Source organism: Alosa alosa, chromosome 9, assembly GCF_017589495.1.
Source record: "Alosa alosa isolate M-15738 ecotype Scorff River chromosome 9, AALO_Geno_1.1, whole genome shotgun sequence".
In the NCBI taxonomy this organism is placed as follows: domain Eukaryota; kingdom Metazoa; phylum Chordata; class Actinopteri; order Clupeiformes; family Clupeidae; genus Alosa; species Alosa alosa.
This window is the reverse complement of record NC_063197.1, coordinates 13981122-14003142: the sequence shown is the minus strand read 5'-3', so window position 1 is coordinate 14003142 and position 22021 is coordinate 13981122. Positions and strand designations below refer to the sequence as shown.

General features: G+C 44.9%; 2 protein-coding genes across 2 annotated transcripts; one reads left to right on the top strand and one right to left on the bottom strand.

Moving 5' to 3' along the window:
* Positions 1-390: 390 nt before the first annotated feature.
* Positions 391-16644, top strand: cep135 (centrosomal protein 135). Its single transcript, XM_048252957.1, has 25 exons — positions 391-978; positions 1500-1648; positions 1852-2042; positions 2389-2556; positions 2750-2979; positions 3175-3303; positions 4175-4390; positions 5075-5140; positions 5649-5799; positions 6385-6623; positions 6918-7073; positions 7191-7334; positions 7672-7749; positions 8470-8621; positions 9200-9315; positions 9568-9722; positions 10223-10278; positions 10636-10804; positions 11410-11520; positions 12634-12819; positions 13249-13458; positions 13839-14041; positions 15183-15287; positions 15543-15716; positions 15963-16644. Exons 2-25 carry the CDS (start codon positions 1536-1538, stop codon positions 15982-15984), a joined length of 3540 nt encoding a protein of 1179 aa, XP_048108914.1. The 5' UTR covers positions 391-978; positions 1500-1535; the 3' UTR covers positions 15985-16644.
* A 451-nt stretch (positions 16645-17095) lies between these two features.
* Positions 17096-22001, bottom strand: chst14 (carbohydrate (N-acetylgalactosamine 4-0) sulfotransferase 14). Its single transcript, XM_048252187.1, has 2 exons — positions 21248-22001; positions 17096-19368 (listed from the first exon to the last, which is right to left on the bottom strand). Exons 1-2 carry the CDS (start codon positions 21536-21538, stop codon positions 18541-18543), a joined length of 1119 nt encoding a protein of 372 aa, XP_048108144.1. The 5' UTR covers positions 21539-22001; the 3' UTR covers positions 17096-18540.
* Positions 22002-22021: the final 20 nt, after the last annotated feature.

Below are 22021 nucleotides of genomic sequence, written 5' to 3'. Positions count from 1 at the left end.
GCCATATGGACCATTTTCTTATTTTGTCCTATGTTTATCCAGCCTAGAAATTGAATCATTCGATTATGTGTAATAAAGGACGCATTGCTACCATACAGGCTACTTTACTGAGGGTTAGGCTACATGCTATTTCTTTCTTTAATTATTTTCTCGCATAAATACTGCTCCATGCTATTTCAAGCATATAAGTTAGCTCATGAGGCAATTTGGACCATGGAACTCGGAACCAGTGTATCCCAAGTGGTTTCTGAAGGTCTCTACAAATGCATGGGTAGCCTGCCTGTGCTCGAGAAATTCATGAGCCACTGACTGTAAAGAAAAAAAATCCCTACATCCTTTTGCACAGTGTCCGTAGGGAGGCGCCAAAGGCCCGCGCGTCACAATGTTAACTACCAGAATGGGTGGTCTTTGTGTTGTTAATTTAGACAGGAAGTTTGATGAAAAAGACTGCGTTTGGTGCGTTTAATGCCTGCATATATTTGGAATCGGAAAGTTGTATGTGAATATAATTATCGTTGAAAAACCCAGGACCCTTTAATAGCCGTCTCCATGGAGATTTGGTGGTACACAGGGTCTGTTAACTTCGGCGCCATTTTCAAACATCTTTACCGCCCAGTGCTCTCCTACAGCAGATGTATCAGTTAAGTTTGTACAAGGACTAGCTTGTGACTAGAACCAAAATCAGATCGTGAGCTGAGCAGCAAAACTAAACTGACTCAAACACTGCATGTTCATCAACTATGTTAGATAAGTGGGTGATGTTGCAAAGTTGACTTTATACAGACAGAAGTTTTGATTACAGTGCCTTCCAAGCCAGACATCACCACGTCAACGTATCAGCCCAAGGAACGTCAACCAAAGTTAAGTGCTAATGTATCCTTCGTCGCATTCGTTTGGATGAAGAAACAACAGAGGAGAAATGCCCCGAAAAGACAGCTGATACTACATTCCCGTCTGAAACACCACTTTATCAGTTTCGTAAGTAACACATTGACTGCAAATAATGTTACAGTAAAGCAAGTATCTTACAAAGTCAAGTTAGCTTGCTAGCGAAGTCTTGTAACATAAACACAAGCCTATTCTGTGCTGTTAGCTTGTTTGGCAGCCTATGTTAGACATTGCTAACATCCCGTAAGACTAATCTACCAGTTTCAAACGTAAAGCTACGCCATAATCAGTTTCTTGACACTGTAGCTACTTGGTTTACGATTAGCAAGTTGGCCAGTGCTAACCAACGCAATTTTTCAGGCACCGTTCTGGTGACAGATTGATTGGCTAACAAAACGTCAAGGCAACCTAATGATGATTTATGGCAACAAACCAAATGACACTTAACGTGTACTCGATCAAGCTGACAAAAGACGGATTTCACGATATTAGGTTATATCCAAACAGTATTTACTGCCACAACAATTAGCAATACAGACATTTTAGTCACTCGCGCGCTAGCTGTTGAGGTTTTAGCAAGATGATATGACACAACTTCAACATCCACACAGAATTGCTGCATTGATTGAATTGACTGTCCAGTAACAATGAGTACCACTGCCGAGAGGAAATTTGTCAATCTAAGGAAACGGCTAGATCAGCTTGGATACAGGCAGCCGCTGGGAATCGATACCTTGCCTCTAGTTGAGAAACTATTCAGGTAAGTTGTAACCCGCTCAATACTCAATATCAGGAGGTTGTTTACAACTACATTTCTTGCTCATTTGTCAGTAAACTGTTCTACAAGGCACTGTTTGTAAGGCAGACTCACAAACAGTAACGTTAACTATGTGGGATTTATTTGACACTTTTCTGTATTTAAATACAGTTGATTGATCCAAATGACTTGCTCGTCTTTTCTAGTGACCTGGTGCACACCACTGAGAGTCTGCGCAATTCCAAGCTCTCAGCCGGCAAGACTGAAAAGGAAAGTCGGAATCTGGACGCTCTCTTGGAGCCCTACAAGACCGAAAATGCACGTTTGGTACGGGAGAACAATGAGCTTCACCTGGGGCTTCTGAAGCTCAGGGAGGAGAAGGACAAGCTCAGCAGAGGTATGTAGTGAACAACACCTCAACCAATTGAACCATGTTCAACAAGAATCTGACTTCCTGTTAAGGAAGTCTCTCTCCCCATCATACTTACCACTAACCAACCACGATAAATGGTTTTCATTTGTGAATCATTTAGTCAGCTGTGTATTTTTAGATTGTATAAGCTGTAATATGTGATGCCTTTTGCTAATGAAAGTGTCAGCTGTGTCAAGTGCATTTCCATGAGCACTGACAGCCTGCTGCGCTTTGCATCTGGCAGTGCTGTAATGCATTGTGCATTGCAAATCACAGAAATTGTAGTGGGATTGAGGTCATCTGGGTCTTACACAGAGTTTCTCCCTGACAGAGCTGAAGGCCTACATAAGGAAGCTCGACCATGAGACGTCAGACCTGAAATTTCTTAACAACCAGTATGTGCACAAGGTGCGCTCCCTGGAGAAGGAGAACATGGTTAGGACGGAACGCATTCAGCAGCTGCAGGAGAAGAACATGCAGGCTGTGGTGCAAACGCCAGGTCTGCCCACTAACCCTCATAAAACACAGCCCACCGTCAAACACAGCCATTTACAGAGCCTTTTAGCTCCACAAACTAGTGTAGTACTACCAGATGTGTATAAGGTCAAATATATGTCCTTGACAGTGCTTTGTGTTTGAAATGCTCTCTATCACAGTTAGAAGTGGACTGACTCTAGTCTATGTTTGGACAGGAGGAAAAAAGCGCAACATTCCTTTCAGACGGCAGCGGATGCAGATAGATGAGCTCTTGCCTCCATCCTTGGGTCCCACGCCGGCAGTGGTGGCGCAGCCTGATGACCCGTACATCGCTGACCTGTTACAGGTGGCCGACGACCGTATTCAGGAGCTGCAGCAGGACGTCAATAAGCTCCAGGTGGACCTGGAGAGAACGCAAGCGGGAATTAAACACCTCAACACTCAAGTATGCAATCCAACACCCATACCTCATAATATGTCCATAAAATATCTTGCATGATACTTAGTAGTACAGCATTGCTGTATTATAGCATGGAATTATGAAATGACAGACACACACGCATACACACATACATACACATATACATACAGTATGTACTTACCAGAAAAAGTAGTTGAGCTGACTGTTGTTTACTACCAGGTGGAGGAGCGGGACAAAGAGATTGAGCGTCTGAATCGTGCCCTGGATGGAGGGCGCCCTTACGATGTCATCTCCCTGGAGGCCCAGAACATCAGCAACGAGAAGCTCATCGCTCACCTCAACCTGCAGGTACCAACTTTGTTGTTGTTGTTGTTTATGCACCTTTGCTTACAGTGCGTCTGTAAAGCTCTGCATGAACTGGCAGGGAATGGATTTGAACTTTTAGCTGACACAGAAGGTACTAAGCAGCTTGTTGGCAACAGCACATGTGAAACTCGGGCAGCTGAAACCTCTCCGTTTGCTGATCCCACATGGCCTTCAGAAGGCTCATTCAGTGGGCAAGCCAATGCCACGCTCTCATCACGCATGCCGACGACAGAGCCAAAATCCCAGCAGTCTCACTACACATGACCATGGGAGGTGATGGCATCGAGCGCCATCTGGTGGCAAAGAGCAGCCACTTCTGAGGTAGAAGCTCAGATCTGGCTGCATTTGGCTGCTAGTCAAAAGAGTCTTGTGCAAAACACTGAACCCCCCAGCTGTTCCTAATGGCAGTAAAGATAAACTTACAATATCACTTGCAATATCCCTAAACCCACAGCACCCTGAGGGCACCCTGTGGGTTTAGGGGTCTCAGTTCTGTCTGCTGTGATTTGACAGATTGACTAGGATGAGTTCTCTGCACTTGAACTTAAAAAACTCTCCTAAGTTGCCTAGGCTTGATTATTGTTTCTCAATTATTCATTTTGGATAAAAATGTAGTAATGTGGATGAATAAATGTAAATGTAAATGTGAAATGGTCTTTGAGGATTCTCTCTGCTGGACTTACTTTCTACACAACCATGCAGCTAATGAGGGTCCTGTAAACATAACATAACCATAACAAATACAACAGAAATGAATAAAGAAAACATAAACAAATAGATTTATTATTGTATACTCCTGTGATGCTGATGGCACGTTGTCTTTGTTCTGACCCCTGTTTGGGGCGCCCTTTAGATAGAGTACCTGCAGGAGACCAACCGCACGCTGGAGCAGAAAGTGCAGGGCCTGCAGCAGAGGAAGGCGGACGCCAGTGCAGAGGCGGCCAACCTGAGTGTGCGCAACCAGGAGCTGTGCCAGGAGCTCACCCACATCGACAAGCTGGCCCAGCAGTTGGAGAAGGACAAGGAGCTGGTGCTGGAGACGGCCGACGAGGAGCTGGAGGAGGCCAAGGTAACGTTTTCCCGACCTGTGGGCATCTAGTGTGGTGTAGGGAAGGAGGGAAGAGGGGGTTGATTCTTATAATCTGTGGAGCAGGGCCTAAAGTTGGCTCGATGGTATTTTAAGCCCCCACCGTCAACTTCAAGGCAGCGCTGTGACCGTTGACTTCAAGGCACATAACTCTAACCTTATCCCTAACCCTAACCCTAGTGCCTTCCATGCAGCACTGCCTGGAAGACGATGTTGGGGGCGTAAAACACCAAACACCTTAAAGTTGTCACAAACTGAGCTGGAATTCAAGCATGGTTCAGGCTTTCTAATATTTGAAAATAGATAATTCTACATATTGGCTTTGGGGAAAAAAATGTCCTTGCTTTTTAAGACCTGTGTGGAGTGAGTAGAATAGAATTGAGGGGAAGGAGTACTGTTGCAAACACATTGAGCTCACAAGGGGTATATTCATTTTAATATTCACTATTTGAATGTTTTGGTCATATTTGATATGAAGTACGTTTTGTCTCTCTGCGGGAAACTCATGCATATTTAGGGAAGAAAAGTCCTTGAGAGTATCAAACAAAACAGTCCTTTTTATTACTTAAGTGTCAGTGTATGACCCTCTTCTGAGCATAAGGCCACTGTGGACAGGTGTCCATGCCCCAGAGGTCCTGCTGATCGTTCTCTGTTCCTACCCTTCAGAGGGAGCTCCTGAGGCAGCAGGGCGTGATCGAGGACCTGGAGAAAGTCGTCTCCAAACTGAAGAGGGTATGTCTGTGTTCACCGGTGTCCTGCCGCTCGGATGCTGTCATGTTAAATGGTGTGTGAAACGCGCCATCTGGCCACGCATGCAGGCCGCGTCAATACAAAGAGATCTCAATATTATCTGTGGGTCTCGATGAAGTGTAAGAGATAACATTGGGATTAAAAGTCATTGTTCATGTATATGTGTCCTATAGAAGCAGTCTTAGCAAGAGTGGCAAAATGATGAAGTGAAGTATTTTCATATGAAGGAATAGCATGCTCTACTGAAATCTAGAGTTGTATGTTTAGCAGGTTAATGTATTAAAAACATGCCATGCATGAGAATAACAGGGATTTTTATTTCCTAGTTGCATTTGAGTGGAATTCCCCTCTAAAGCATCTTATTGGCTAATCTGAGCAGTGGCTTAGTTTAACCTCACTTGCTCACTACTGGGCAGAGAGTCTGCTGCCCTCTGATTGGTTGTCAGAGGTCCTGGCAGGCGGCCCTAAGCGCTGTGATTGGCTGTGGCAGGACTTACTGGAGGGCGAGCACGATAAAGACCGCGTGAGGGACCAGCTGGCCGACTCCAGGGAGCAGAATGAGAAGATGGAGGGCTTGCTGAATTTCCTGGAAGAGGAGAAGAGGAGGCTCCAGGACAAACTGGAGAAGATGACCCTGGCTGGTGAGCAGTGGAGGCCCCCAACCCCACCTTATCCCCCTGCCCATATAGCCTGACACCTGTAGCTGCCCATTGGCTATTATGTTCATTTTGCAGGTGTACTGAGGGGGAAAAAGCAGTTTGTATTAAGGGGCTAGAATAGCATCTCCTCACAAATGTCTGTCCATATCATAATTCAGATTGAATGCTGTATAAGAGATTTGCTTAGTAAATGAGAGAGGAAATATTAAGACATATTGAGAGCATCACACTACCCCTTTTATGTGAATAAGAAAATATGTTGTTGCTTGTTGAGACTTTCTAACTTGGAACACATTAATCCTATTAAGATGAATCCTTCTAACTCTAAAATAAGAATAATACTCTGTAATATAACGTCCATATGAAGTTGCAGTGTTATTAAATGTGCATAGCCCATATGAACTGAGCTCATAAATTCTGTATTCTGTATAAATTCTGTATCTCTATCTAGTTTTTTTTTTTATCTTTATGTAGGTTTTTTTGTTTAGCTTCCCCTTTGATTTGATACTGTGACCTTGAGCTTGGAAAGTCACTGTAAATGAAATTCCTGGCTGTTGTCGTTTCCAGAGAAGGACCTTGTTCTGGAGCTGGAAAAGATGCGCATGCGTTACGGCATCTGCGGAAAAGACCGCTCGCCCTCCCGCCTGGACGCCTTCGTCAAGAGCCTGGAGGAGGAGCGGGACTACTACCGGCAGGAGGCCGAGAAGTACCGGCGGACCCGCGGGGGCGGGGGCACCAGCCGAAGCCCCTCCCTCAGCCCAGCCAGGGGCAGGAGCCCCAGGACCAGGTCAAGCTGGCATGGACGGGTAAGGAAGTCCAGTAGCACACCCTCACACAAAATATAATATATTACAAGTGTTGATGTAGATGCGCACACATGCAGGAAAGGAGTATAAAAAAACAAAGTAGTCATTTGTCTGTACAATTATTCATCTATTTCTAGGAAGTTAGACATTTTGCAGACAGTTTACTCTTTGTGTGTGTGTGTGTGTGTGTGTGTGTGTGTGTGTGTGTGTGTGTGTGTGTGTGTGTGTGTGTGTGTGTGTGTGTGTGTGTGTGTGTGTGTGTGTGTGTGTGTGTGTGTGTGTGTGTGGGCACAGGGGGACAGTGGGGAAGTGGACATCTTCCGTGTGGTGAAGGAGAGAGACGACCTGCAGGCTGTCCTGCTGGGCTTTGAGAAGCACATGGAGGAGATCCAGACCAAGGTCAAAGCCCTGACCTCCGAGAGGGACCAGCTCAGTGCACAGTACCAGCAGGTGAGGGAGGACAGTCAACATGCCATTTGGACATACTGGCTCGGAACAGTATCTAGATGGTATTGAGAACATTAACAAGTGTGAATGTTTCTGTGTTTTTTTGCTGTGTGTGTGTAGATTCAGGAAGAGCTCAGGCGCGTGCGGCGAGAAAGCGGTACGTCTCCCGAGCTGCAGCAGCGACTGCGAGAGGAGAGGGAGCAGGCAGACGCAGAGCTGCAGAGGATGACGTCGGAGAGAGACACACTCAGGGAGAGACTCAAGGTGCGTCTGGGGCAGGGGTGTGTTTCCTCAGTCAAATAGAATTGGTGCCATTTCACTTGGTTGCGTGCGTGCGTGTGTGTTTGTGTGTGTGTGGGCACAGGGGGACAGGGGCCTGGTGATAATTGTGTGAATTCAGAGACACAGTGGTGTGTAAAATGCGGTCAGAATACAGGGATGTCTTCAAGGATTTGCTACTTATAATTCTGTAAATAATTTCTAAAATGCTTCACTTCTCAAAAGCAGCATAGCGAGTGAATGTTCAGTACTATGTCGGGGCCCATATTTTCTAAGATTATGTTAATTTTCCCATGTAACAAATCTTTGTCAAACTGTACAGGTTGCCCAGACGACTGCTTTGACAGACAGGGAACAGGAGGAGAGGAGGATATTGGACCTGGAGAGCACCATTCAAACAGTAATATCCATCAGATATTCACAATAAACCATATATTTCTTTAAGTAGTTGCTTTTAGCAGTTCTACTGCACTACAAGATAATATGATCATATAACCTTACTCTTCACATCATATGGGTCTTGCTTAATATGTCATTTTACATTTATTTGTAATTTGTAACACTAATTCAGAAAGTTTGCACAAATAAGGCAAGGGGTGTTCAGGCAAGTCAGTGTCAGCCGTTTCTTCCATCCTTTCCATCGATTTATGTAGTGCTAGGCATGAGCGTCCTCAAAATGCTGCAGCGGGCTTGTGATGAATTCCATGTACCGCACAATGGTCCAACAAATCTCAACAAAACCGAAAGATGTTCAAGGCAAATCGCGCACTGAGCCCTGATTTGTTTTATTCGCTTTGGTAAAAAGGAATGACAAGTTTCACTAAATGTGAATTAAGAATTTTCACTTTGAAATGTATTGGAGTCATAGTATAAAGTCTCACCCAATAGAAAGACTTTGGTAAAGTACAGAACAGATACATTAATAAGTTACTTAAGTACAGTTACGAATTACTACTTAGTTACTGTTCACCACTGCAAACAGTGCCATCTTCTAAATACCATAAATGAGCCCATCATCAGACTGTCCAGCTACTACCATGGTAGAGTGCCTGAATAATAATCAGTGCACTGTCAGTACCTGTACCTGTATAATATTCAGTGCTTGTTTGTGTGTTTGCAGTTGGAGCGCGAGCGCATGGACCTGCGTGTTCAAGTGAGCATGCTCAAACAGAGGGCGGAGACAGTGGAGGCCGAGCTAGGCGCTCGCACTTCAGTCATGGTGCAGAGTGCCGAACAGACCGCCCAGCAGAGGGCTGAGAGTGGGGCGCTCAGGTGTGTGTGCGTACGTGTGTATTAGTGAGTGAGTGTATCACTCTGTTCCAATCCGCTTACTTCTGTCAGTACATTTTCATGCAGTGCACTGTGGGCACTATGGTCTTACTGGTGTAGTTGACAGGGTCGTGTCGTCTCAAATCGAGCACCAACTGTGTGCACTTGGCGTAAAAAGATGTGTATATCTGGTTATTAGCTTTACTGCTTGCTTGAGTAGCCCAACTTTGTTTATTCATCTTCCGCTCTAAAAAAGTAAGATTCTTGAACGCTTCACGGCTGCTCTGAAGTCATTTGATCGGTATATTTTACCATTCATTATATACAGTAGTAAGTCATGGAAATTCATTATTTTGTCAGGGAAAAGTCATGGAATTTTACATTTGACTTAGAGTGGGAACCCTGTCACGTGTTTGATTAGCCCACTAATTACACAAATATTTCTATAACTCCGATCAAAGTGAGAGGTGTCTATCCATTAATTAAGGGGTTATACCAACATTGTGTGTGTGTGTGTGTGTGTGTGTGTGTGTGTGTGTGTGTGTGTGTGTGTGTGTGGGTGTGGGTGTGGGTGTGTTCAGGCTGCTACAAGAGCAGATGGAGCAGTCTCTGTCTGACGTTCAGCACAGGCTGTCGGTGAAGACCAGTGAACTGCAGGCTGCCCATCAGAAGATCGAAAGACTGGAGGACCGCATCAGTGAGTTTTACACACACACACACACACGTCCCTCAGTATTATTATAATGCATGCCTGAGGAGTGGTTTTTATGTTTTGGATATGGGTTTTTGTACACCTGTATGGTGGAAAGTGAAACTAAACATTGTCTACTGTATGTGTGTGTGTGTGTGTGTGTGTGTGTGTGTGTGTGTGTGCCTATCTGTGTGTGTCGTGTGTGTGTGTGTGTGTGTGTGTGTGTGTGTGTGTGTGTGTGTGTGTGTGTGTGTCCAGGTGATCTGAGTCACCATGGCTTGTCTCAGAAGGATGAGGTGAGCGTGCTACAGTCAGCCCTGGCCACTCTGGACAGGGAGAAGGACTCGCTGCAGGACACTGTGGACCAGAAGACAGAGACCATGGCTCTGTTGCAGGACGAGCTGCACAGCAAGGTAGTGCTCAGCTCACAGGGCAACACGTTCTTTTAGTTCAGCTGGTAGAGTGAGCAACGCAGTCACAGGCTCACAGCCAGGCCACACTGAGCTCGGAGCAGATGCAGAACGTTTACAGAGTACATGTTGCAACGCTACACTTACACTATAATCGCTACACATACACTATTATCACGGAGAGTGTCATGTGTACACCAGACTGTATACTCCAGAGCGTATACATCAGTCTTTTATGTGTATTTTTCCACGGGACATGCTCTCCACAAAGGTGCCCATCCAGTCTCTGTTAAGTGTAGCTCGGCAATCAGTACCCAAGGAGCACATACGTCCATGTAAATCTGTGTCTGTTCTGTATTAAATTATTATTTGCTTAATGAATATATGTGAAGTGAACGCTTCCTTGAAGCACAGCGTAAATTGTGATTTAAGAGTTCTGGGAAGAATGGTGGTGTTTTTGTTTTTCTGAGTAGGGAACTAATTGCGCCATTCTACTCCCACAGGAGAAGACCTTGAAGGAAGTGAGACTCACTGTTGCCGATATGGAGAACTCACTAGAGTAAGTGTCTATGTTTAGTATTTTCTCAGCAAAACTGGATGCTTTTGGACCTTTCCCAAATTGGTCAGCGGTGCAGTTTGTTTTTGTTATAGATAAATTACTTATTGGCACATAATTCTTCATGAGTGATGAAAACTAACCAAACACATCTGTCACAGTAGGTATGACATTAGTTAATTTTATTTGTACACTGAAGTGCATACAAATGGAAGCATTCGCATACTCCTGTAGACATGGTCAAAATGTGTCTTAGAAGCTACCGGGGAAGAGAAATATGATTTTGCAATGTTAAACCATAACGTGTGTGTGTGTGTGTGTGTGTGTGTGTACGCACGCGCACACTTGTAATCCCTGCAGCCAACTGAAAGGGGCGCTGAGCAGCCGTGAGCGGGAGATCTCCAGCCTGCGCAGGCAGCTGGACTCTAGCCAGGAGGAGCTGGCAGCGGTGGGCCGCGACCGAGAGATCGCCCTGAGAGAGAACCGGAGACTGCAGGACGACCTGGCCACCTTGACCAGAGAAAACCAGGTCTGTAGGCTGACTCACCCTATCTCACTGTCACATATGCAAACATGGGGTCATATAACAAAAATCAGCAGAAGATGTACCCGGAGGAGCATTTCTGGCAGATTTACAGATGAAGTCCATTTCCTGATTGACAGTGCAGACACACCCAGATATATCAAGATAATATCAGTGACTACAAGATCAACTGGAGAGTCTGTGACAAAAATGTAATCTCAGTCTGTCTCTCTGTCTCTGTCTCTCTCTCTTTCTCTCTCTCCCTCCTCCCCTCACTCACTCACTCACTCACTCACTCCACCACTCACTCACTCACTCACTCACTCACACAGACACACACACCGAACCCATAAACACACACACACACACACACACACACACATACACATTGAACACACACACACGCACATACACATGTGCCCACAACACTTTCACTCTCACACCCATAACACATGGTAAGAAATACCATCCATAAGTATGAGATTAGCACTGGAAATTCACACAGGAACTGATAAGTAATACAGGAAATGAGGAACCACACAATGCCCTGCTTACCTGTGGCACCCCCCAACTACTGTGTGCCTTGCTCTTCTCTGCTCTGTTTTGTCCAGGCTGTGCATGCTGAGATGGAGGAGGCCTTCCACGAGAAGGACGAGCTGAAGATGAGGGTCCAGTCCTACATCTCTGAGGTGGCACGCATAGAGAACCTCATGGCTGCCAAAGTAAGATCACTAATAAAGCCCAAAGAAACCCCCTGCATTTGAAGTGGTTTGGTTGGAACTTCTGTGAAAGACTCGGCATAGTGGCATGATGTGGTAAACAGTAAGCATTGTCTTGATAGTCAGTGGTATAACACTCCAGAAGTGAGCTTATTGCTGCCACTAAAACCTTAACACATTCACAGAAGTCAGGAACTTATGCTGCATTCCATTTGCATCGTCCGAGTTGGAAAGTGGGAAATCTCCCAGCTGTCTTGGGTCATTTTACCGAGACACGCCCCCTTTTGGTCGTAAAATCAACTGTCCCTCTCGGGCCTCCTGAGAGTACACCGAGGAGAACCTTACGACTTGACAAACAAAGATGGCTGTGCCCGTAATTGATGGTAGCTGAGATGTAGTTCTTTGTATTTTTACTACGTTGGCCATTTTAAGGCCGATTTTAAATGCTCTTACACACTTGATTACATTACTGCTTTAATCCGGTCAACAATGTATGTATTGCATGGTCTTGCTGTGCGCACAATACAATGTAAAGTTTTGTTTTCGAGCTGGTTTGCTAAAGAGGCTAATGTAGCTAACAATAACAATAACAAGCCTGCTACTGCTACTACTCCTTGTTGCTCGAGAAAAATACGACAACACTTGTTGAAATTGAAGCTGGAATATGAACGCAAGTGTGAATTATCCCATAGCTTGTTTAGATGAGCCACAAGCTTGCCCTCGTGTTCTAGGCAAGTGCCCAGCACTACCGAGACAGCTGCTGCCCTGGTGGCGTCCATGTTCTTCCCCACAAAGACAAACGAGAACGCTATGAGTGCTACATTACGTCACGTTTGCGTGTAGCGCAACCTGGGCGGGGTAGTGTACGATACAAATGGGTTGCAGCATTAGGCCTTGGTCATGTATATTGTTAATGAGGCTATGTGATGTCTTGACTCATTTCCCTTCTCCTCCCGACTTTTACTTGCTGTAGTAATTTACATTCTCACAATCTGAAGTTTGTATTTTTTCATGATTTCCCAAAGAGGGATATTAATTATGTCGCAAATGGTCTTCCAGATGTTCAGCTATCTGTGCACACACCCATAATGGTGGTGTTGTGCTCCTGTGTTCTAGGAGCTGGAGAACCGTGAGATGCTGGAGCGGTTCCGCATGGCCCACACGCAGGCGGAGGAATGGGAGGCGCAGCTGCAGCAGGCCGAGGGCGTGACCAACTCCATCCGCCTGGAGCTGCTCTCCGCAGACACGGAGCGCAGGCACCTCCGCGAGAGAGTCAGCCACCAGGAGAGAGAGATCCAGGAGGTGAGAGAGAGGGAGAGAGAGACAAACAGAGAGAGAGAGAGAGAGAGAGAGAGACAAACAGAGAGACACTTAACACATTTTTGGATGCAGCACATTTGTTGTTAAGACCCTCTTCACCCTTTTGACACGTCTTGAAATTAAACCCAAATAACAGTAATCTATAAAAACAATATTTATTTCAGCTGAAGGTCTGAAAGCTTGTGTGTGCCTCTGAGCCTAACGCTAATAAAAAGAGAATATCTCTGCAGTGCTGTGCAGGCTGTTCATAAGCCTTGTTCAGAAAAGCCTTTGGGGACACATTACCACATTTAACATTGGCATTGGAGCCCCTTTTCAACTAAAATAAATGTGCCCCTTGTAGCTTTAATCTCCGAGCTGTGTTAAATTGCTGTTGGTGTTTCACTGTGTCTCTCTCCGCTCCGTGTGTAGCACATGAGCGCTCTGCAGGCGTACGAGGCTCAGGTGTCATCTCTGGCCCGAGGCATGTCGCGCCTGGAGGAGGAGATGCAGCTGGCGCGAGGGGAGAAGGGCTCGGTGGTGGCCGACTTGGCCGCCGTCAGGGAGCTCTGCGTCAAGCTGGACTCCAGCAAGGAGCTGACCGCACGCCAGCTCACCGCCAAGAGCATGGAGCTGGAGAGGGTGAGACACACGCACACATACTAACACACACACGCACACATACAGACATATGCATATATGTGGTACTCAGTGTACACTAACTTGTACAAATACATATATAACTGTTTTGTTGAGTATGCAATTATATGTCTACAACCCCATTTTCAGAAAAGTTATATAATGAAAAACAGAACATTTTAATAGGACATAGACCAAATATTAAATGTTTAAACTGAGAAAAAGTACTATTTTATGAGGGGGAAAAAAGCTAAAAAAAAAAGCTTGAATTTGGTTGTAGCAACACGTCTCAAAAACGTTGGGACATCACCATGTTTCCCACTGTGCTATGCAGTGTTGTGGTATCCTTGACCACGGTGCCCTTTGACCCACATTTCCCTCAGGTGTTGGGGGAGCTGGAGGACGTGCGTTCGGAGGGGGAGCTCCTGAAGAAGCAGCTGGCCAGCGAGCGCCTGACGGTGCGCAACCTGGAGACGCTGCTCTCCACCAACCGGCAGAAGGAGTTCCAGACGCACCTGAGCTCCAGCGAGAGGGAGGCGGAGCTCAAGCTGCTCAAGGACCGGCTGGCCCTCGCCGACAGCAAGACGTAAGCCGGGGGCAGTCAGGGGTCACAGGAACCAGTGTGGGATAACACAGGAGGGGTCCAGATAACACAGGAGGGGTACAGATAATGGAGTGCATCTCTGGGCTATTAGGTACGTCGGCTTCGCTTTATTTATGCCTTCACAGAGACTTGGTTGCTGATCAGCTTCTGTGGCAAGTCCCCAACCAATAGCACATGGAGGTTAACATCTTATCCGTATTTTCATCCGTACCTGTAATACAAAGCACATCGAGTTGCTTCTGCGTATGAAATGTGCTTTATAAATAAACCTGCCTTGTCTTGCTATGGCAGCAGAAACCGAGTGGGCTAAAAAAGCAGCGTTAGCATTTCACAGTGAGAGAAGTGGAGACAGTCAGTATGTAGGATTCTCAAAAAGTGTACTGGGAGACTAGGGGGAGACTTCAAAGAGACAGAGAGAAAGAGACAAAAGTACATCCATTCAGAGGATGAACTGCAGCAGAGGGAAGGATAACAAGGGAACCATAGTTAGGACTTCTCTCCCCCTCATACGTTAGTGTGAGCTGGTGGGAGGAAGAAAGGGAGACTGTGCATGTCTGTGTTTTAATGTCTTCTTTTGTCTGCATAATTACAGACAGTAGTATGCATATAGCTGTATTTAATGTAAACCCAACGGGGTGAAATAACATGTGCTGTAGACATCAATGGCAAATGCTTACTGTATGTTTCTATGGTGACATACTTGTGGTCTAAGTAGTACCTTCAAGGTAAAGTTGTTATTCTAAGCAATGACCAAGTAGTATGATCATATTTAACAGTATCCCTGGAGCATGTACATTACATTAACCAATCCTAAAGAAGGTATGCTATTGAAACACAGTATTCTGCAAAGCTTGATGATATTTATTTTTATAATCTTAGCTCCATGGTTAAAGTCATAATGATATTGGGTCATGATGAGGTGGAAGGTAGGCTGAGCCTGCTATAAAAGGGAGTCCTTTACTGACAAGCAAATCATAGGCTTGCATTTTGTGCAGTAAATCTTTCATAGACCCTTGCTTTGTTGAAAGGGTAATTGGCGAGTTCTATTTGAGTGGTAGTCTCACAGAGGGTGTGTGTGTGTGTGTGTGTGTGTGTGTGTGTGTGTGTGTGTGTGTGTGTACAGGGCGGGTCATGCCAGGGAAGTCTCTCAGCTCCGGGGGAAATTGTCCCAGCTGCAGACGGAGATGGACGTTCTGAAGAGACAGCTGACCACCGAGCGCTTTGAGAGGTCTGTCCATCACCCCCCTCGAAGCCCTTCTGCTTACCCACAATGCACTGCACCTCATTAGTTTTGCACATTTCCTAATATTTAGTTAAGTATGTCTGCTAATTCCAGTGCTAAAAGTTCTCAGGCACAGGCCAGATTTGAAAATAGATCATTCTAGCAGCTTTGACTGACCATTTCTAATCACTGCAGGCACAGAATTTTTTCTTGCTTTGAGCCCTGAAATTTCTTGAAGTGATCCTCTGTCTGTTGCCCCAGGGAGAGGGCCGTGCAGGAGATGCGCAGGCAAGGTGTGTCCTTCTCCTCTCTGAGAAGCTCCTCCCCTCTGAGCACCTCGCTGAGTCCCCGCCCACACAGTCCCCGCCCACTCTCCCCTGAGCGTTCCTCCATCCTCCGCACGCCTGAACGAACGGCCGACAAACCGCTTGACAAGTAAGCCTTTTGAAGACTCCCACCTAAACGTCCCTCCTGGACAAGACATGACCCAGAGTAAATGCCCAGGTGCCTTTTGGAGTGACCTACATACATATTCTGTAGAGCAGAGGCTCTTGTAGAGATTGTTACTGACCGGTTGTACTTGCATCTTGGAATAATTTTAAACAGCTATCTCCCTCTCAGGCACAAAGAAACTGTTGAACTGTTTTTAATCTGATTTAATGTTCTGCCTTTTTTCCCCAGAAGCGTGAGCTTCAAAGAGTGAAAACCAGGAGCCAAACCTCAGGAAACGAAGAGAACATTGAATTTATACTTGAAATGCGGAACTGGGGCCCTCTGAAGTGATCTCCTGCCAAGCCATGATTGTCCACCCAAACACGAGGCACATTCTGGTGGCCAACCAAAACCCACTCCTGAGGTGATGGAGGCCTCTCCACTCCTGCTCCATCAGAAAGGCAGCTCAGCGGGAGGGTTGCAGTGGCTCAATCATGCCGAGTGCCTACTAGAGCGCATCACCTTTTGCACATGAATGTCAAATTATGTGTGTCGTTTGAAGGAATCAAAGCAGTGGCACTAATTGTCTACCGTAGTGTGAATATGTGTATTTCTTTTATAAATAAGAATTCTATATTTGTTAGACGTATTTTTACTTAACTGTCTGTCTTCAATGAACTGATCCTAATCTTTTGGGGTCTTGCTTTTAATTATACCACTTATTTGGCTACTGTGTGCATAATAGCATGACTTACCAAATGTGTTGCCATACCTTATGCTACTGGCCAGTTTGTATCAGATGGCAGTACGGAGTTGAATACTTCAGAATTGTTTGTTATTTAATTTTATTTTGTCTGGGTGCACATGAAGTGGTTCTATGGATCATCTTTATCATTAATTTATTCTGTGTGAATAAAAAGCATTCTTCGTTTCCTGTAGTCTGTGTGGTTTTATAACAAGAAGGTTATTTCTTTCGTTGTCTACGGTAATCTAAGTCAGGACGAGGAAGAGGCTTCTTCTGGCGAAACTCATTTCTGCTGAGCACACAGCTTTTTTGGGCTAGGTTGGCAACACCCAGTGTTTGGGTATTTAACTGAGGCACCGCCAGTTCTTGCAAAATTCATTCCACATGAATGCTGCTGGGGCTACATTGAGGTCAGATTGACAAGCCTGCAAAGCTGATCCTCATATTTCTTTTTCCTACCAAATGAACTGGCTGCCTCTCGGGGGGCCTGCAGTGACCACATTATAAATGGCTCCTCTATCCCAGAGATGTTGTCATTTCCAGCAACACTACTAACAAAATGTTGCCTCTTTAAAATTGAGTAGTGTGTTGCTTATTCCACTCCAATAAACTTTAGCATAGATAACACCAGTCAGATTCAGGAATGTGTTTATTGGATCTCACTTGATGTGGAGAAAGCGTGGAAGAAGAGTACAGTGTGTATCCTGGCTACCAGCTGGTCTGGCTATGCAGGTGTTTCTGGGTGTGTGTGTGTGAGACTCACGCTTTTCACAGATGTTGGGACAATGGTCCACTGAGACCATTAAATAACTAATGACCGCAGGAACACAGGCCGAGTCCCTGCTCCAAAATGTTTGACTTGGGAGATCTCACAAAAGATGATCATCAAAAGAAGTGTCCAGAGGTGTGACGCCTATAGTAGACTACAAGGTTAATTTTTAAGTTACAATATTTACAATATCGATTGCCACTGTATAACCATAAACCAAGAGCTCTTTTGAATTACAATGTATTCTGTATTCCCTGTAGCCAGACAGAGAAAAGTGCATTTACTTGCAGCAACAGCTACAAGTGATACATTTAAGACCAACAGATAATTTCTTAGATGTGTTGCACAGTCTTTAAGTTAACCTCAATCAAGTGCAGACTAAAGCTGTCTAGTTGCAAACTAGGCTGAAGATGGACAATTAAAACTGCTGTAAGCCATACAATGATAAAACCTGTTTTCACATCATGTAATAATTACTATAAAAAGGCTATTCAATCAGCAAGTAAATGGTAAAAGTAAGTCCGGATGTGAACCACTCCAGGACAGGTGATGTAGCTAGCCGCTGATCCAGTTATTTGGAGTGTGCTCAACACATTTAAACGACAAAGTGAATTAATGGCAGAAGCCATCAGAAACTGCTAACATACTTACAGCAGCTTTAACACCAGATACTGGCACTGCCACTAATACTGTGTCCGACTTGTGCTTCAGATTATTTTCTCCTGTCCTTTTAAACATCTGTCCCATCTACTGATTCATTGGGCTGTAGTTAAATGATGGGCAAAATGCAAAGTCTAACACGTCTCTAAAGCTAATTTAATAATTTGGTACCATGAGCAAGATCCTAAGCACAAACACCAGCTCAAATGCTTCCGCATACCAAACAACATCTTTAGCTCATGGGACACTTTTGCTCGTTTCCTGACTTTGCATTTTGCCGGACATTAGATTAAATTGAGGCCCGTCATGTTCCTCACATTACAGCTGTTCCTGGACCAGCTGTAACACAGAGCCACCTGGTCAGAATCAAGGACAGACGCCACTTGGGTCTGGATCCAGAGGGGTTTTTAAAAGGTTCCCCATGAGTTGTCTAGGGTCCTTGATCCTTGAACAGAGATGCTGAAAATCTCCTTTAGCCATTACAGTCGAGTCTGTCTTGTTCCCTGTTCACATAGTGGTTTCAACCTCATCTAAACCACATCCTGTCAGTTTCCCGATCCTTTACATAAAATAATACAGTGGGGAGTGTAACAGGGCTCCATAATAAAATAGCACCTGAAAATAATACTTAGGAAAGTTTGTCCGTCCCTGCTTTAGTGTCTGCAGTACTCTGCGGTTGTGTTGGGGAGGGAGTATCCAAAGAGCGAGAAGTCCAGGATGTACTTGGGTAGAAGCTCTCGGAGTAGCTTCTGTGGTACGCCACACAGGTAATAATGTAACGTTTCTTTAGTGACAGGTTTGTACCACGACTGGCGCTCTGGGAAGCGCAGGTGGGGCGGCGCGCCCACCTTTTCCAGTACGTGTGCGGCGTCGTCCTCCAGACGCTCGTACGAGCCAATGAAGTCGTAGGTGATGGCGCACGGCTGGCAGAGGTTGTACATGGGCATCCAGTGTTCGTTCATTCGCTCCGATTCCTCGTCCAACAGGTAGCGCACGAACTCTGTGAACGTCACGTCGTCGCCGGCGATGTTGGTGTCCTTGGCGCGGCCCTTGCGGTAGCGGCGGATGATCTCGGCGCCGTACTTTTTCTGGTACGACTCGATCTCGCCGAACTTGTTGCGGTAGGCCGAGAGCAGGCGTGCCATGGGCTCGCGCACAAACATGAACTTGTAGTAGTGGCGCAGGCGGTGACGGATCTGCTCTGGCTGCAGGTCGGACAGGAAGAGGAGGTCGGTGCGGTGGTCCATCTTGCCCTTGGCGTCCACGCCGGGCAGGGCGCCGCTCAGAACCTTCAGCATGCGCTTCCAGTTGGAGCAGGCCACCTTGGGCACGTAGCAGTAGAGGAAGTGGTGCTCCTCGCTCACCAGGATGTGCTGCAGCAGAGTCTTGCGCTGGAGGGCGTTCAGCGACCACACGTTGTGGGGCATGTTCTTCTGGCTGCACATGGAGCGGATGGTGCGGTTACGGATCTCCTGCATAATCTGAAAGACCAGGAGGGGTACAGTGGTTACTGGAGCTGATCTTTTAAAACTTCCAGTAGGCCTGAAATTACACATTTCCATTCAGGCTTTAACTAAACACTGTTTCCATTGTTGATTATTATTTTCTCAGTTTATAAATTAGCAGTTGGATCTATGAAATGTCATAAAATGGTCAAATGCCTTGTTTAGTCAACACCCCTAAGATATTCAATTTATTGTCACTGAGAATAACGACTAATTAATTAATTATTAATTACTATATATATATATATATATATATATGAGACTGATGATATATATGATTAATTACTATATGTATATATATATGACTGCTTCTTCACTATATGGTTCTTGGATAGTTTGGAGATATACTTTGGATCACTGTCCTCTTTTTGGAGGGAACTGGTTCTAATCAAGCACTGTGCCATGGCATTGCAAACTAGTGAGAGCTTTCAAGATCTTCATCAAGATTCCTTTTCCTGTACACATCTCCCCACTTTGCCCCCACCAAAAAAACTCCTCTAGTATTTTGGTCTCCATCTCACAAATGTTCTTCTTTGTAATCTGCCTTAGATTTGCCTGTACGTTCATTTTTTTCAGTCTTCCTCTGCCGACTGTCTGTTATTTTTGTTTTATTTTTATTTTCTTTACAACTCCGCCTTAAAGCCTTGATAAAGGCTGTTTGCCGAAACGTTGGTCTTGAATAAAAAATGTAAAGAGATCAGAGAGTGTGTGGCTACTCCATCCTTATTCTGATAACTTCCTTGCCAGCCCCTCTACTTGGGTGTGCACTCCTCCTCCTCCTCGCTTTTTCTCAGCTCTGCCTAGAAGGCCAGCATCCTTCAGTCATCTCTTCTGTTGATGTTGATATGGGGTTTAGCTGGTACTATTTAATGAAGCTGCCAGTGTCAAACCTGTGAGGTATTTGTCCCTCAAACTAGACATGTTTATGCTTTTCTGGATTAGTATTAGTTATATTTTGCAAAGATTTTGCTTTCCCTCAAACACAAGGAAAGTGACCCCAAACTTTTGAACTACCTATAGGCCATATATGTATGAAGTAGTAACAAGTTTCTGTTTTTTCAGGTGATCAGTAGCATTTTTAGAGCACATTCTAATCCTGTATCAAATACCTCTTCACTGACCAGGCAACATTTCTGGATTTACAGTATGTTTCAGCATTTTGTTTGTCAGGTCTGGGCCATTTTTGGAAACTATAGCCTCAAATACCCCATCATACACAGAAGACCCATGAAGTAGTGTTGATCTATTACCCCAGTCATTATTATTATATTACCAAATTTGCCCTCTAGAAAAATCACCAACTACAACCTTACTTTGCCAGGAGGATTCATGGTGCATCATTGCATCTCATCTCAGTAAAAGAAACACTGTTCTCCTTACAAACACTGCTTTGGCTTGGCTACATCTTCCAATCCTCCTAGCCAGACTTATAAATAAACAAGTGAACCGTTTATGTGAACTGGTTTCGTGAATTTGGGAATTTGCATGGATTAGGTCTACGTGTGCAGTAAATCCACACAAACTGGCTAAAACTTTATGAAGGCTCACCAATCTACAGTGTATAGCCTACAGGCACATATGTTGTATGTTGTATTATTATACATAATGCCACATAGATTAAAGAAAAAGCAAGTCCATAAACCTATAACCTGTTATGATGTATTCCTAAGTTACTACCCAAATGCAGAGAAAAGGATTGGCAAGTCAAAACACATCCTCAAACTCTGCATTAACCACTTGACACAAACCAACTTGATCTCTGCGCTATTTGTAAAACTGTATAGCATATTATCTGACTGAGAGGGTTTAAAGCAAACAATCCTCCTGGGGAAATCATTATGGAAAATGGACTCACTTGAGATTCCACGTCCGCATTTGAATCATGATGCCTAACTTGCTGCAGATAGTTTACATTCTTGCCGTTCCCTCGGGGTGGCGGAGTCTCCATATTATTCAGCATTCCTTTCTCTATCATCAAGAGAAGGCCTCCGGACGCCACGATAACGGCGAACGTCAGCACTGAAGGCAAGACCGCTGAACTCCGACGCGGAGACGTCGCACTCACTAGTGGTCTAAAGTTTATAACCGAACTGCCTCGAGGCCCACCGACCCCCTTTTTCACAAACTCCTGCTTACGCACCGGCATCTTCGTATCGGTTTTTATCCTGTCCTTTTTGGGAAACAAAAGAAGTAGGCTAGTCTAACACATTTTCATCACGTTCACTCCGCCGATGCAACTCCACTTTCTCAGTGTATTTCATGGGGTTTTCAGGGGAAACTCACAAAAAATGCATTGTGGGACTTGTAGTGTGTGGACACACTTAGTGGGAGGAGACGTGGACCTACCTTGCCCAATGATTTGTCTAGTAGTCGACCTCTGCCAAATCGCACAAAGTTTGTCTTGACATCTCAAAACTAAAATCTGTTATAATTATAAAACCAAAACACGGAGTTTTTCAATACATTGTGCAAATACCTATTGATATTCTGTTGTCTTAAAAGATAAAATGTTCAGCCTGCTCAAACTATGGCTTCTTAGAAGCAGAAAATCCCAACTCCTTAAACTATTTCAAACATATACTATTTTTGAATAATATCCACATTTTATGTAATACAAATGCTACCAGCA

Bases quoted from the DNA above. Each gene is read 5' to 3' on its own strand.
- chst14 (XM_048252187.1), bottom strand. From the start codon at position 21,538: ATGCCGGTGCGTAAGCAGGAGTTTGTGAAAAAGGGGGTCGGTGGGCCT. The intron at 19,369-21,247 runs GTGAGTCCATTT...CTGGTCTTTCAG, and splicing joins ATGCGGACGTGGAATCTCAA to ATTATGCAGGAGATCCGTAA.
- cep135 (XM_048252957.1), top strand. From the start codon at position 1,536: ATGAGTACCACTGCCGAGAGGAAATTTGTCAATCTAAGGAAACGGCTA. The intron at 13,459-13,838 runs GTGAGACACACG...CATTTCCCTCAG, and splicing joins AGAGCATGGAGCTGGAGAGG to GTGTTGGGGGAGCTGGAGGA. The intron at 15,717-15,962 runs GTAAGCCTTTTG...TTTTTTCCCCAG, and splicing joins GCCGACAAACCGCTTGACAA to AAGCGTGAGCTTCAAAGAGT.